Source organism: Rattus norvegicus, chromosome X (assembly GCF_021556685.1).
Source record: "Rattus norvegicus strain SHRSP/BbbUtx chromosome X, alternate assembly SHRSP_T2T, whole genome shotgun sequence".
NCBI lineage: Eukaryota > Metazoa > Chordata > Mammalia > Rodentia > Muridae > Rattus > Rattus norvegicus.
Genome location: NC_141554.1, coordinates 100,646,610 through 100,659,963, shown reverse-complemented (window position 1 = coordinate 100,659,963; position 13,354 = coordinate 100,646,610). Strand labels below are relative to the sequence as shown.

The 13,354-nt window shown below is 35.6% G+C and overlaps 1 protein-coding gene across 4 annotated transcripts in view; it reads right to left on the bottom strand.

Annotated features, from left to right (window-relative positions):
• The window catches only part of Diaph2 (diaphanous-related formin 2), an 839,122-nt gene that overhangs the window by 784,730 nt on the left and 41,038 nt on the right, over positions 1–13,354 (bottom strand). For 2 of the 4 annotated variants that reach the window (NM_001427378.1, XM_087599848.1), the window contains 2 exon segments: positions 2,188–2,364; positions 4,906–4,938. In NM_001427378.1, the coding sequence (NP_001414307.1) occupies positions 2,188–2,364; positions 4,906–4,938 (210 nt within the window). 4 annotated transcript variants of the gene reach the window in all.

Here is a 13,354-nt window from a genome sequence, read left to right as displayed (position 1 = left end):
CTTCTGGTTTCCCAGGCTTGTCTGCCTCTCTGAAGGTTTAGCTCTCCCTCCCACGGGATTTGGGTGCAGAGAACTGTTTATCCGGTCTGTTTCCTTCAGGGTCCGGCGGTGTCTCTGGCAGGGGTCCTGCCGCTCCTGGGCCCTCCCCCACGGGAGCCCAGAGGCCTTATACAGTTTCCTCTTGGGCCAGGGATGTGGGCAGGGGTGAGCAGTGTTGGTGGTCTCTTCCGCTCTGCAGCCTCAGGAGTGCCCACCTGACCAGGAGGTTGGGTCTCTCTCTCACGGGGTCTGGGAGCAGAGAGCTGCTGCGGGCCGGGATCCGTGGGTGTGGGACTTCCCCCCATCCCTATCTTAACCTGTGAGTTGTAACTCATTGGGAGGTTGCATATCAGATACCTTGCATATCAGAAATTTACATTATGATTCTTAACAATATGAAAATTGCATTTATGAAGTAGCGATACAATAATTTATTGGGGGGGGGGTCACGACAATATGAGATTAAGAACTACTTGTCTTAATACAAAGATCCATGCAGTGATTTGGAAAAGGAATCTGTCTCAGAATTATTAGGGGTATACTGGATATGAATATGCAAATCTGCTCTTACCTGAAAGGAAATAGAGGAGCAATGGATCTGGGGGAAGGGGAAGACAGAGGAAAGACTGGTAGGAATGGAGGGAGAAAAAGCTGCATTTGGTATGTATTATATGGAAGGAGAATAAAGATGGATAGATATATACATAAATACATACATACACACACATACACAGAGAGAGACAGAGAGAAAGAGGAGAGGGAGGGGGAGAGAGAGGGAGAGACAGAGACAGAAACAGAGACAGAGAGAAAGCTGGTGAAGGTTAGAAAATGGGCAGAAATGTAGTTAGCAGTTAGGAAGCAATCTTATACCCATGAGAAATAACTACAGCAAGTACTGTCTAGGCAAGGATTAAAAGCATCTAATGGATGAGTAAGGACACAGATACAGAAACTGAACCAATATGATCAGACTACAACTAAGATTTAAATGAAAAACAATGTGGACTAGAACAGGGCACTGTAATGATGAATGTAAAAGACCATGGGTATGGCAAGGGTACTGAACTGTCAATGCTGCAAGAAGGACTACCCGAGCTGATCAGCAACTTAAAGCTATAAACATAACTGTTGAGTGAAAGAGAGAAAACTGAGAATGTCAGAAAAGTTCATAACAAAACAATCTCAAGGGCTATTTCACATTTTGTTCTTATTGTCATCCTTATTGGCAATTAAGACAGGACAATGGAAGAAGAAATTGATTGAGGGTAATACAAGATAGAATAAGGCACATTTGACAAAGAATGGGATGCTACAAATGTTGTTGAATTCCTTATATAAAATGTATGTTGATACATAAGATTAGGACGTTAAATTAACAAATCATATTCTGGGATCTCTAAAAGAGATCTAGTCAAGCTAACCAATGTACAATTACCCAGTGTTTTATTTATCCCTTTTCCAGATTTAAAAAACAAAGTATTGGGGTTGGAGATTTAGCTCAGTGGTACAGTGCTTGCCTAGCAAGTGCAAGGCCCTGGGTTCGGTACCCAGCTCCGGAAAAAAAAAAAAAACCCAAAGTATTGAATAACCTAAATATACTTATTTCAGAAATAATTTAGAGTACACAAAAAGAAACATAAGAAAACACACTACAAAATGTAAGTTGTATGACTGTTGCTAAGGTTAGGAATGGGGTTAGAGTTGAATTCGGGTTAGGAATGGGGTTAGGGTTTAATTCAGTGGTTCCAATTACCATTTGTTGTTTGTTTTAGACTGTACCTTCCCAACTGTATTTCATATACTCAACATACTTCTAGACTTAGGCTCACTTTGCTTTGGACCAGTAAGCATGCAAGTTAGTTAATTGAAAAATTGATCTGTTATGCTACAAACTACAAAACACTAGAGAACAAAGAGAAATTAATCTGTCCCTAATTGTAGGCACTATGATTAGGACAGGCATTCTAAGAAATAAGTGAACAAACAAAGAAAACAAATATTCTTGGAAGTACTACTGTTGCCTCGACGAGGTTTAAGTCTGTTGTTTATATTATATAAGCATTCCCCACAAACATTCCTATTTAAAATGCAGTGTTATTCTGGACACCTGTAATTTAAAATGACAATGAAATTAAAGGTCAAACTCACCATCATTTTCTCAAAGAGGTCCAGAACTTCCTTTTCAGACAAAATCAGAGATCGTTCATCATGTAATATCTGAGCTGATGGAACCTCACCCATGGCAGCTTGAGAATCAGTAGGATGTTGAATAAGAGGTTTTTCTTTTTTGATGGCAGATTTTCTGAAACTTGTAATTCGGTCACGCTATAAACAAAGAAAGGGGGAAAAAGCCCTAAGAAAAAGATCAGGAGCCATGAACAAGAAGAATGGAAGCATCAAAATGGCATTTAGTATAATATATATAATATATATTATTATTGTCTCTGGACAAAATGTTATTGTAAGCAGCAAGCACCAGTTAGAGATTGGACTATTTTGCAACCTTGGAGTAGTTCTTGAGCTTCAGAAGTCTGGGGGTGAGAAAATATTTCTTAAAAGTATAACTCAGTCACTTGGCATTTCTTTGTTTGCACAGAAAGAAAGTGAAGAGACACTTTGGATCAAAATGTTGTAATGGTTGTTTTGGGAAGGCTGAGGCTCTGGTGCCAACTGCAGTGCTCTGGAAAGGGAGAGTGGAGATGGAGCTACTGATAGCAAAGTCAAAGGGAAAGTTAGGCTAATGTTTTTCTGCTGCACACTGTAAAAATTGTGACAAGTACATATGAATAACTGTCATTTTAGCAGGTAGCTATACTGAATAGCATGGAGTCTGAAAACTGAAAACAGACACAGTGAGTTTAAATCCAAACCGAAGAATCACTAACTCAGAATCAGTCTGTTTCCTCTTCTTATACTTTAGGTCATTGTGAGAGCCAAATACACTTGGTTGGTGTTGATTCTATTAATGACTGTTATGACCATATTCCTCAACTTTTTCTTTTCAACATCATTGGCACCAGTAGGACATAGAACAAAGCTAAATCACTCATTCAATTTGTCGAAGAAGTAAATATTTTCTTCCTCCTTGAAATATTATCTGCTGAACTCACTTCTTTATGGGCATTCCCTTTAAATTATTAATAAGATGTACAATCTCTGACCATTAGCCTGTTCTTTCATATCAAGTGAGTCAAGGACTTTAGCTGCTTGTCACCAGGCCATCTGACTGAAAAACCAGCAAATATTTGACATCAAATATTAGTAATATTCATAAAACTGAAAACAGCTCAGTTTTATTCAGGTGTCTGTTAGGAAGCACATGCAATATCATCATGTCACAATAAGCAAACATACATGTTAGCCATGAAGACAGTTATTGTACACTGCCATGTTACCACCATCCTTTTAAATAGTCTTAAAAATATGAAAGCATTCCAGACATTATTACAGTTTATGAATACTTTTGTTAACCTCCTAAGATAACATAGTCTTTGTTTTATTGGGTGAAATAATGGGTGTTGTTTTTTACATGTACTTTGAAGAAAGCAGTTTTAAGCAGCTTACTTAGGATTACAAAAATTATTTGAATACATGGTTGCTTAGAGAAAGATTATAGAAACCACAATATTTTAGCGTTGGGAAGAAAAATAAGATGCCATCAAAACCAATTCCTTTAATTCACAGGACAGGTGACTCACTTAAATACACCAGTCCCTGGTTTTGAGCTTCACATTCATATTAACAGTTATTTCTTAAAAATTATTTGAACAGCATTATTAAATGTCGTAAATTCTTTGAGGAAAGTTAAGTTAGTTTAGATAAGTGATCTCTTCACACAAATGAAAAAACAAAAAACAGACAAAAAAAACAATTTTAGTAATCCCAAATAAACTGAGTCAAGTTTTACATAAAGATGTGATGGACATAAAAGCATTTAAATATGCAGTTACACGTTAAATTAACATATCTCTTCTCCATTCACTGCACACCACTTAAAAGTACTTACACAGTGAAGGCACTTATACTGAGTATCAGCATGAGTAACATATAGACTTGAGCTTTCTGCACCCTTCATTTTAATGCAAAAAAATGGCTTTTTATTTCAGCTCTATTCAGGTAAGGAAATGAAGTTAAGTTACATATCTTCATTTCCTTAGAAAAGTAATATGATTTTACATTTTTCGGAGATAGGTAAGTTCATATAAAAAACTGAAACTTTTAAAATATCACTCAGGAAAGTTTAGTATGAAGAGTAAGTACATTTAAATCTTAGCATGTAACTTTTAATAAGAATTACTATGGTAGTCTGAGCTCAAAAATATATAAGTGTTTTGTATTCAATAGTACATATTTGATTTGTAAACAATAACTTCTAATATCAGAATTTAATGTACTCTCATATATTCTGCTATTAGTAGAGAAAACAGTTATGTTTTTTCCAGTGTATGCACCAATTTTTAAAATATTTTTGTTATATATTACAATGATAAGAAAACATAGCTGACCCAATGATTTGGGTAAGTTTGGAACAATTGTTTCTTCTTATTGAAGTAGGGGTAGGGCACTACATAGTTGGCCAAAATAGAACTATCTACATATACCAGGATGACCTCCTACTTGAAGCAATTCTCCTTCAGTCTCTGGAGCATTAGAATTACATGTATGCACCACTCTGCATGGCTACAATTGTTTACATTAAAATGTGAAGGGGGAAATTGCTCTACTGACAATGATCCTATTCTGTTCTATTTTCTATACATTGTAGTCATTTAATGTGTTGCATATATCAATGCTTTAATGTCCACTTTTTAATAAAAAGGTAACATGCATAAGCAATGCAATAGCATGCTGGTCACATCACCTTACCACATCATCTGCCAAAGTTTTTATTTGAATGTTCTATTAAAACCAAAAGGAAACAAACAAAAGAAAATACCAGTCAGATAAGAGAAAATCATAAATCAAACAAGACAACAATAATTAAAGGAATTTAATGAATCTCATCTATTATCAAATGTAAATTGTCAAAAAATAAAATTCAACATACAAATAATACATCCATTACAAAATGAAAAAAATATGGTAGAAATTAAAAATGAAGTTTTGGTTTGGGCAGGGTTATCTATTTGATTTGATTTTAAATATGGACACTAAGATCCAACTTTCCCATCTATGTCAGATTGTCCAACAACAGTATTTAAATACTAGAAAGCAGTAAGTAAAATTATGGTCCCTCCCAATCTTTGAAAAGGTTTTGTAATGAATAATGCCTTAAAGATTATGAAATTAAAATAAACACAGTAACTCCTTCATATAACAAACATTACTTAATGAGTAAAATGTTAAAATGTAACAAGACTAACAATTCAATAAACTTCAGGATTCAGAAGATAACTCAAAATCTTACAATAGCATGCAATCAGTATAAATTTAATATTTCACTGTATAAGTATAGCCACATATTTCTTCATGATGATGTTTGTTTCTAGAAATGCATAATAAATGGCACCATTATATAAATTTCACAGACTACACTCAAGCAAAGTAGAATGACACACAGATAATATACTCTTGTAGGGTCACCATCACATATATAGTCCTATTTCTGACACATTCTGGCTCAGAATCCTCATATAGGACAGTAGTCTTAGCCAGGGCAATTAGACAACAAAAACATGTCAATGGAATGCAAATTGGAAAGGAAGAACTCAAAATATCACTATTTGTAAAGGATACGATACTATACTTAAGTGACCCCAAAAATTCCACCAGAAAACTCCTACAGTAGATAAACAACTTCAGCAAAGTGGTTGGGTATAAAGTTAACTCAAACGAATCAATACCCTTTCTCTACTCAAAGGATAAACAGACTGAGAAAGAAATTAGGGAAATTAAAGCCTTCACAATAGTTCCAAACAATATAAAATACCTCGGTGTGACTCTAACCAACCAAGTGAAAGATCTGTATGACAAGAACTTCAAGTCTCTGAAGAAAGAAATTGAAGAAAATTTCAGAAGATGGAAAGAACTCCCATGCTCATGGATTGGCAGGATTAATACAATAAAAATGGCCATTTTACCAAAAGCAATCTACAGATTCAATGCAATCCCCATCAAAATACCAACCCAATTCTTCATAGAATTAGAAAGAAATATTTTCAAACTCATTTGGAAAAGCAAAAAACCCAGGATAGTAAAAGCTATTCTCAACAATAAAATAACTTCTGGGGGAATCACCATCCCTGACCTCAAGCTGTACATCCCTGACCTGAGCAATAGTGATAATAACTGCATGATATTGGTATAGAGACAGGCAGATAGATCAGTGGAATAGAATTGTAGACCCAGAAATGAACCCACACACCTAGGGTCACTTGATCTTTGACAAAGGAGCTACAACTATACAATGGAAAAAAAGGAAGCATTTTCAACAAATGGTGCTGGTACAAATGGAGGTCAGCATGTAGAAGAATGCAAATTGAACCATTATTATCTCCTTGTACAAAGCTCAAGTCCAAGTGGATCAAAGACCTCCACATACAACCAGATACACTCAAACTAATAGAAGAGGAATTGGAAAAAAGCCTCGAACACATGGGCACTAGAGAAAATTTCCTGAATAGAATACCAATAGCTTATGCTCTAAGATCAAGAATCGACAAATGGGACTTCATAAAATTGTAAAGCCTCTGTAAGGTAAAGGACACTGTCATTAGGATAAAACAGCAACCAACAGATTGGGAAAAGGTCTTTACCAGTCCTATATCCAATAGAGGCCTAATATCTAATATATTCAAAGAATTCAGGACATTAGAATACAGAGAATCAAATGAGCCTATTAAAAATGGGGTACAGAGCTAAACAAAGAATTCTCAACTGAGGAATAATGAATGGCATTGAAGCACCTAAAGAAATGTTCAACATCCTTAGTCATCAGGGAAATGCAAATCAAAACAACCCTGAGATGCCACCTCACACCAGTCAGAATGGCTAAGATCAAAAACTCAGATGACAGCAGATGCTGGTGAGGATGTGGAGAAAGAGGAACACTCCTCCATTGTTGGTGGGATTGCAGACTGGTAAAACCATTCTGGAAATCAGTCTGGAGGTTCCTCAGAAAAATGGACATTGAACTGCCTGAGGACCCAGCTATACCTCTTCTGGGCATATACCAAAAAGATGCCCCAACATATAACAAAGACACATGCTCCACTATGTTCATAGCAGCCTTATTTATAATAGTCAGAAGATTGAAAGATTTCCTTCAACAGAGGAATGGCTACAGAAAATGTGTTAGATTTACACAATGGAGTTCTATACAGCCATTAAAAACAATGACTACATGAAATACTTAGGGAAATGGATGGAACTAGAAAATACCATCCAATAAGGTAACCCAGTTACAAAAGAACACATATGGGTATGCACTCACTGTTAAGTGGATATTGGCCCAAGAGCTCACAATGAGTTTTGCAGGAACTGAAGGAAAGTTTATGCAGAGACGGCCCCCACCTGGGGATCCATCCCATATGCTGCTACCAAACCCAGTCACTATTGCCGATGCCAAGAAGTGTTGTTGACAGGAGCCTGATATGAATGTCTCCTGAGAGGCTCTGAACAAGGGGACCCCAATTTAGGAATCAGAGAAAAGACTGAAGGAGCTTTGCAACACTGAAAGTGTAACATCAACAATATCAACCAACCAGAACCCACTAGAGCTCCCAGGGACTAAACCACCAATCATTAAATACACATGGAGGAAACCATAACTCCAGCCACATATGTAGCAGAGAATGGCATTGTCCAGCATCAATAGGAGAAAAATCCCCTTGTCCTGTGAAGCTTTGTTTCCCCAATGTAGGGTAATTCCAGGGTGTTGAGGTCGGAGTGGGTAGGTGGGAGTGGGAGCATCCTCATAGAAGCATTGGGAGGGAGGAAGTATCTGGGAGATGGGGGAAAGGGGATAACATTTGAAATGTAAATACATAAAACATCCAAGAAAAATAAAATTAAAAAAGACTTCTTTTCAAAAGAACCATTTCACAATTGTTAGAAATTGAATTTAACCTTCTGACTTGTTTCACATTGTTGTTTCTTGAAGAAAAATACAAAGTGTAGCTTACATAGTCACAGATATTGGCATGAATTTTTACTAAGTAAAATACACTTCTTTCACTAGGGAAGATTGCATTGTAAGTTTTCAGTCAGTCAAAACGGCTTGGTCTCAAAATCTCAGGAAATTGCCTTCAATTACTACTATCCACTCTGTGCTATTAAAAACCATCCTTACCTAGAACAGTGCATGTATAGATCATTTTGTATTTTGAATGATTTCCCCAGGAATCTAAACCTCTTTTCCTGTAGTAAATCATCATAAACTCAATAAATCTTTATTGTCTTGGGGAAAAAAAGAGAAGCTTAGAAGGTGGCTTAGAGAAAGCACTCACTGAATAAACATGAAAATCTGAGTTTAAAACTCTACAACCCACCTTAAGCCAGATGTGGTACTGTGCATCTATAATCCCACTACTCCAACAATATGAGAGACTGTGACAAGAAAACCCATGAAAGCTAGTGGGTTAACTGTACATGCAGACAGGAACAACAAAGAGGCTCTGGCTTAAACCAAATAAAGAGATAAGGACCAAGAAATACCCAAAGTTGTCCTCTGACACTCACCCACAAATATGCTGTAGCATGCAAGTGCACGTGACACAGGCACACACACACACACACACACACACACACACACACACACACATATACAACACAAAAGCACAAAAGATTAAAAGGGGTATCATTTAAATCAAAGCTACAGCAATCTTTAAATTCACCACAGAACTTTCTCCTCCAAGTCTTTTCTCTTGAATTTTCTGGTGTGTTATAGAAAAGTTTCATGTGCAATGATATACGTATTTCCTTGTAAAGCACAATTTACAGACCTGATATTAGCCTGCTCACATCTGACATGAGCCTGTCCATCTGGGTTTTTTAGACAGATTACATAACTCTTTAAGCAACTTCTGCTTTCCTTTTCTTCCATCCCTTTGGGGGTCATACAGTTATGATTGGAAACATCTACATTTGCAAATCAAGAATATAAATTAGAAGAAAAATATTTGCTTTAGTAAGTTTCCTGTTAAGATATATGTATGTCAGAAATACTTCAACATTGTATTGAACACATGTTGACAATTTAATCAGTGAAAGCAAGTACTAGAAAAACAGAAATGCTAGCTATCTTTTTACTTGATTTTACAGGAAGAGTCTAGAATCTTCTTATATTTCTCTATTTTGAATTAGCATTCTTTTGGTCACAATAAACCACATAATATGGACAATTAGAGTTGGGTGAAATATAAGATAATCTAAGCAAAATATAAATACCTCATTTTACAAATAAGAGTGTACCATTTATGCTAACGGTACTCTGCATTCGATTTTCTATGCTGAAGACTTCTACATTAAGTCATTCTTCATTTCCAATAGCCTACCAACTGACTTCAATAACACACACACACACACACACACGCATGCACACACACACACACACACACACACACACACACACACACCTGCACGTAGGCAAGCACACACACACCAAACCTTTCATTTAAGCCACCATCTGCTCTTACCTAGATTTCCTTAGTAACCTCCTACCTTGTATCCCTTATTCTACTTTTGTTCTCTTACAGTGAGTTTTGAAAAGGGCAGACAATGTTATACTGTAAAAACCAAAGTCATGTCAACTCCCCATCTCAAACCGGTAATGACTCTATTTTCCCTTGCAATGCAACTCTAAGTCATTACAATGACCAGAAGATCCCTGACCTCATCTTTCACTGCTTTTCCTTCATTCAAATAGCTCCATTCACACTAACCACCTCAGTGCTCCCAAGAAAAGCAATCACAGCGCAGGAATTTACTCTTCCTCCTGCCTGCAGCATTGTTCGTTTCTAGTATCTATACAACTTGCCCCTTCATCCTTCTAGCACTGTTCTTTTTTTCTCTTTCTTTCTTTGTCAGTGAGGCTTACTCTGGTGATACTATTCTAATAATAACATAGACTTAATCAACACATTCCCTCGTTTGCCTTTCTTCAAATAATATTTAAAATAACAATCTGTAAGCTAATCTTAGTCATTGTCTATTGCCTTTTACTTTGTTTTTCTAGTGCTGGAGATGTAACCCAGGGCTCAGTACATGTTAAACAACCATTATTCCATTCGGCTACAGGCCCAAGCATTTACTATCTTTTTCAACCCACTATAATATGAACTATATAGGGATAGATAATCTTCTCTGACTGATTGTGAGCAGTGCTTCTAATGTCTAAAACAATGCTTGGTACACTAAAGCTCAGTAATGATTATGAATGACTCTCATACTCTCTTTCATAAATATTTAATGTATCTTGGTCCTGGAAGGACTAATAACCCAAAGGTATTCATTCAGGCTCTGTATAACTTGGCCCCGGGTCACCTTCTGCTTCTTTCCTCTTGATTCCTGTATTGCATAAAACAAAATATTACTTAGTTTATGTCCTATGGTGTCCTGTTGGTAGTTTTGCAGATCCCTTGTCCTGGGATGTTCTTTTCAGCAGATGTAGTTCTATTTCTAGAATGTCTCTTAAATTTAAATTTTGACTATTGTCAAATCAAATGTGGAACTCTGTTAGAAAATAAAACTGGATAATGATTGTGCTCTATTTACTTTCAAGGACTTTTTTCCTCTAACAGTTATTTTCAAGAATGATAGAGCACCCCCAGGGAACAAAGCAAATTATATTCACATAAAAAATTATCCCAATTACTTATGATAGAGAGCCACAAAGAAAAACACTTCACTCTTGATTTTTTGATTTATAAATTTCATTCCAACACAGAACATACATTCTATATAAATGTGAACATTTACTATAATACAGCTATTTTTCTAATACATTTCTCTCACTAACATATTTGCTTTCAGGGGCAAGAGAGATTGCTCAGTGAGTAAGAGCATATACTGTTCTTGTACAAGACCCAAGTTTTAGTACCCAGCATCCACATCAGTCAGATGGCTCATAACCACCTGTAACTTCAGAAAATTCAATACCTTTTCTCACCCTGAAGACACCTGCACACATACATCAGACTCTCATGCAGACACATACATACATAGACATATAAGGAAAGGTTTTAAAAATATTTAAAATTCCAATTTCCCAAATACCATATTTCATAAACATAATTACCTTTAAAACCTTTCTTTAAAATTGTACTGAGAGAAAATAGACAACTATGGTGTGCTGAAAAGTTAAATCGTTAGCAAGTACAAGTTACGGAGTTTTGGAAATTGTGATTTTTTTTTTTAGCCACAGTATACTAAATGTACTAATATTATAGTATAAGTCACAATTAAGTGATCGTAAATTGAAAACAAATGCTTTCTGACAGACTTAATGGCAGTCAAAACTCAATTCACAGAAGCACTCCATCATAGTAACAAGACACCAAACAGGAAGAAGCTCAAAAAAAATGTAAAGCGCTTCTTTGGGGTAAGATTAAGTCAAACACATTCATATGAGCTGAGCTTTAAAGCACATTTGAAAATGACTGTATTAAAGCTGATTTTCAGGACAGCATTATATAGAGCGCAGTGGTAGAGCATTCAAGGAACATGTACACAAGACCATGAGTTAGGCCCTCAGCACAGAAAAATAGTACTTTAAAATGAATAGATAAAATATCATTTAATTTCCATATGGTCTTTACAGAAAAGTTCTCAAATCATTTATGTATTTAATTTATATAGATGTACATATGCTTCTTCAAACCACAAAGAAAGAAACATGGATCGTACTCTTTCACACAAACTAAAGAGCTACACATGGACTTGAAAAAAATCATTAAAAAGAATAAGACAAAAATAACTCCCAAAATTGGAATCGCAGCCTTGAATTAAAAGCACTGATTAAAGTCATTTTGGTAAGTTTTTATTATGCAAATCTAATGATAATGGTCATTACAATAGGGCATATTACATCAATAAGTATAGTGACCATATATTTTCATTAAGCGCAACTCTGAAGAAGCAATCAAACTATGCATTACTCAAGCAGTCAGTCTTTATTAAACTTCATCTATGATAAGCTATATTAAATATAATAGTGTAGTATTATATAGCATTATATAATTATAAAAGTATTGCTCTAGAGTCTCAACCCCTCAAGAATAAGAGAAATGGCTGAGTTACTATAAACTCTAATGTTGAAGTTCTGATTGCAATGCAAAAGGTCATTATGGCAAGAAAATTAAGTTTTAATTTTCTCAATCAGGCAGAAATTAACAAAAGCAACACGATGTAAAGAGTCAACTCTCTCATGGCTAATGTTACATGGAAATACAGTGCTTTATAAACATTGTGCAATTAGTCTAGCACCACAGAAATTGGAAAACTAAATTAGATATAATTCAAAAGTCTCATCGTCAACTCAAAAACTCAATAACTGTATTTGACAATTCTCTTCTCTTTTAAAGAAAATCAATAGGTTGGCCATTACAAAAAATAAAACAAAAAACAAACAAACAAACAAACAAAAAAACACATGGTCAATCATTCACCCAGCTTTAAGTATCTTGCTCTCCAAAAGGGCCAGGGCAATTGGACATGGAAAGATACATTCATATCAATATAACAAATATCTACATCTACTATATAAGTTCTACTTTAGTTAGATTGAACAAACAACCACAAAAAAATAAAAATGGGGAAGAGAGGGTACTGCCCGAGTTCTGAAGTAACAGTACCCTAACAGTACCCTAACATAGCCTCCACCCACATTTCAAATTAGAAATACCTTGAGGAAAGGGGGCAAGGGGGTTAACAGCCACCAGGCAAGGATGAATTCCTCTATATGGCCTATGTGCCTAATACCTATTCAGATTGGAGGCAGTACTACAAGGAAGGGGTTCTGCCTTCCAACTTTTTATGATCTTATACTTAGAACATTCAAAGCTAGTTAAATCAATCAAAGTAATTCCAGGTTATTTGAATACCTAGTAATCAAAATCAACATTCTAAGCCATCCTTAGAATCCTTCATAGAGATTTTATGAGTTTATTAGCTCTCTGCTCTATGTAGTTCACAAAGAAAATTATCTATAATCTGATGTTTAGAAGCAAGCTCAATGTAGAGATTTGCTTCTAGGATGACAGAACAAATTTTAGCTTTCAACATCAGGGAAATATTTAGTACTTGCATTTGAAATTATCCTCAGCCATTCTTTCATCTCGTTTCTATCACAGAATCATTTTTCAACAGGAACACATCA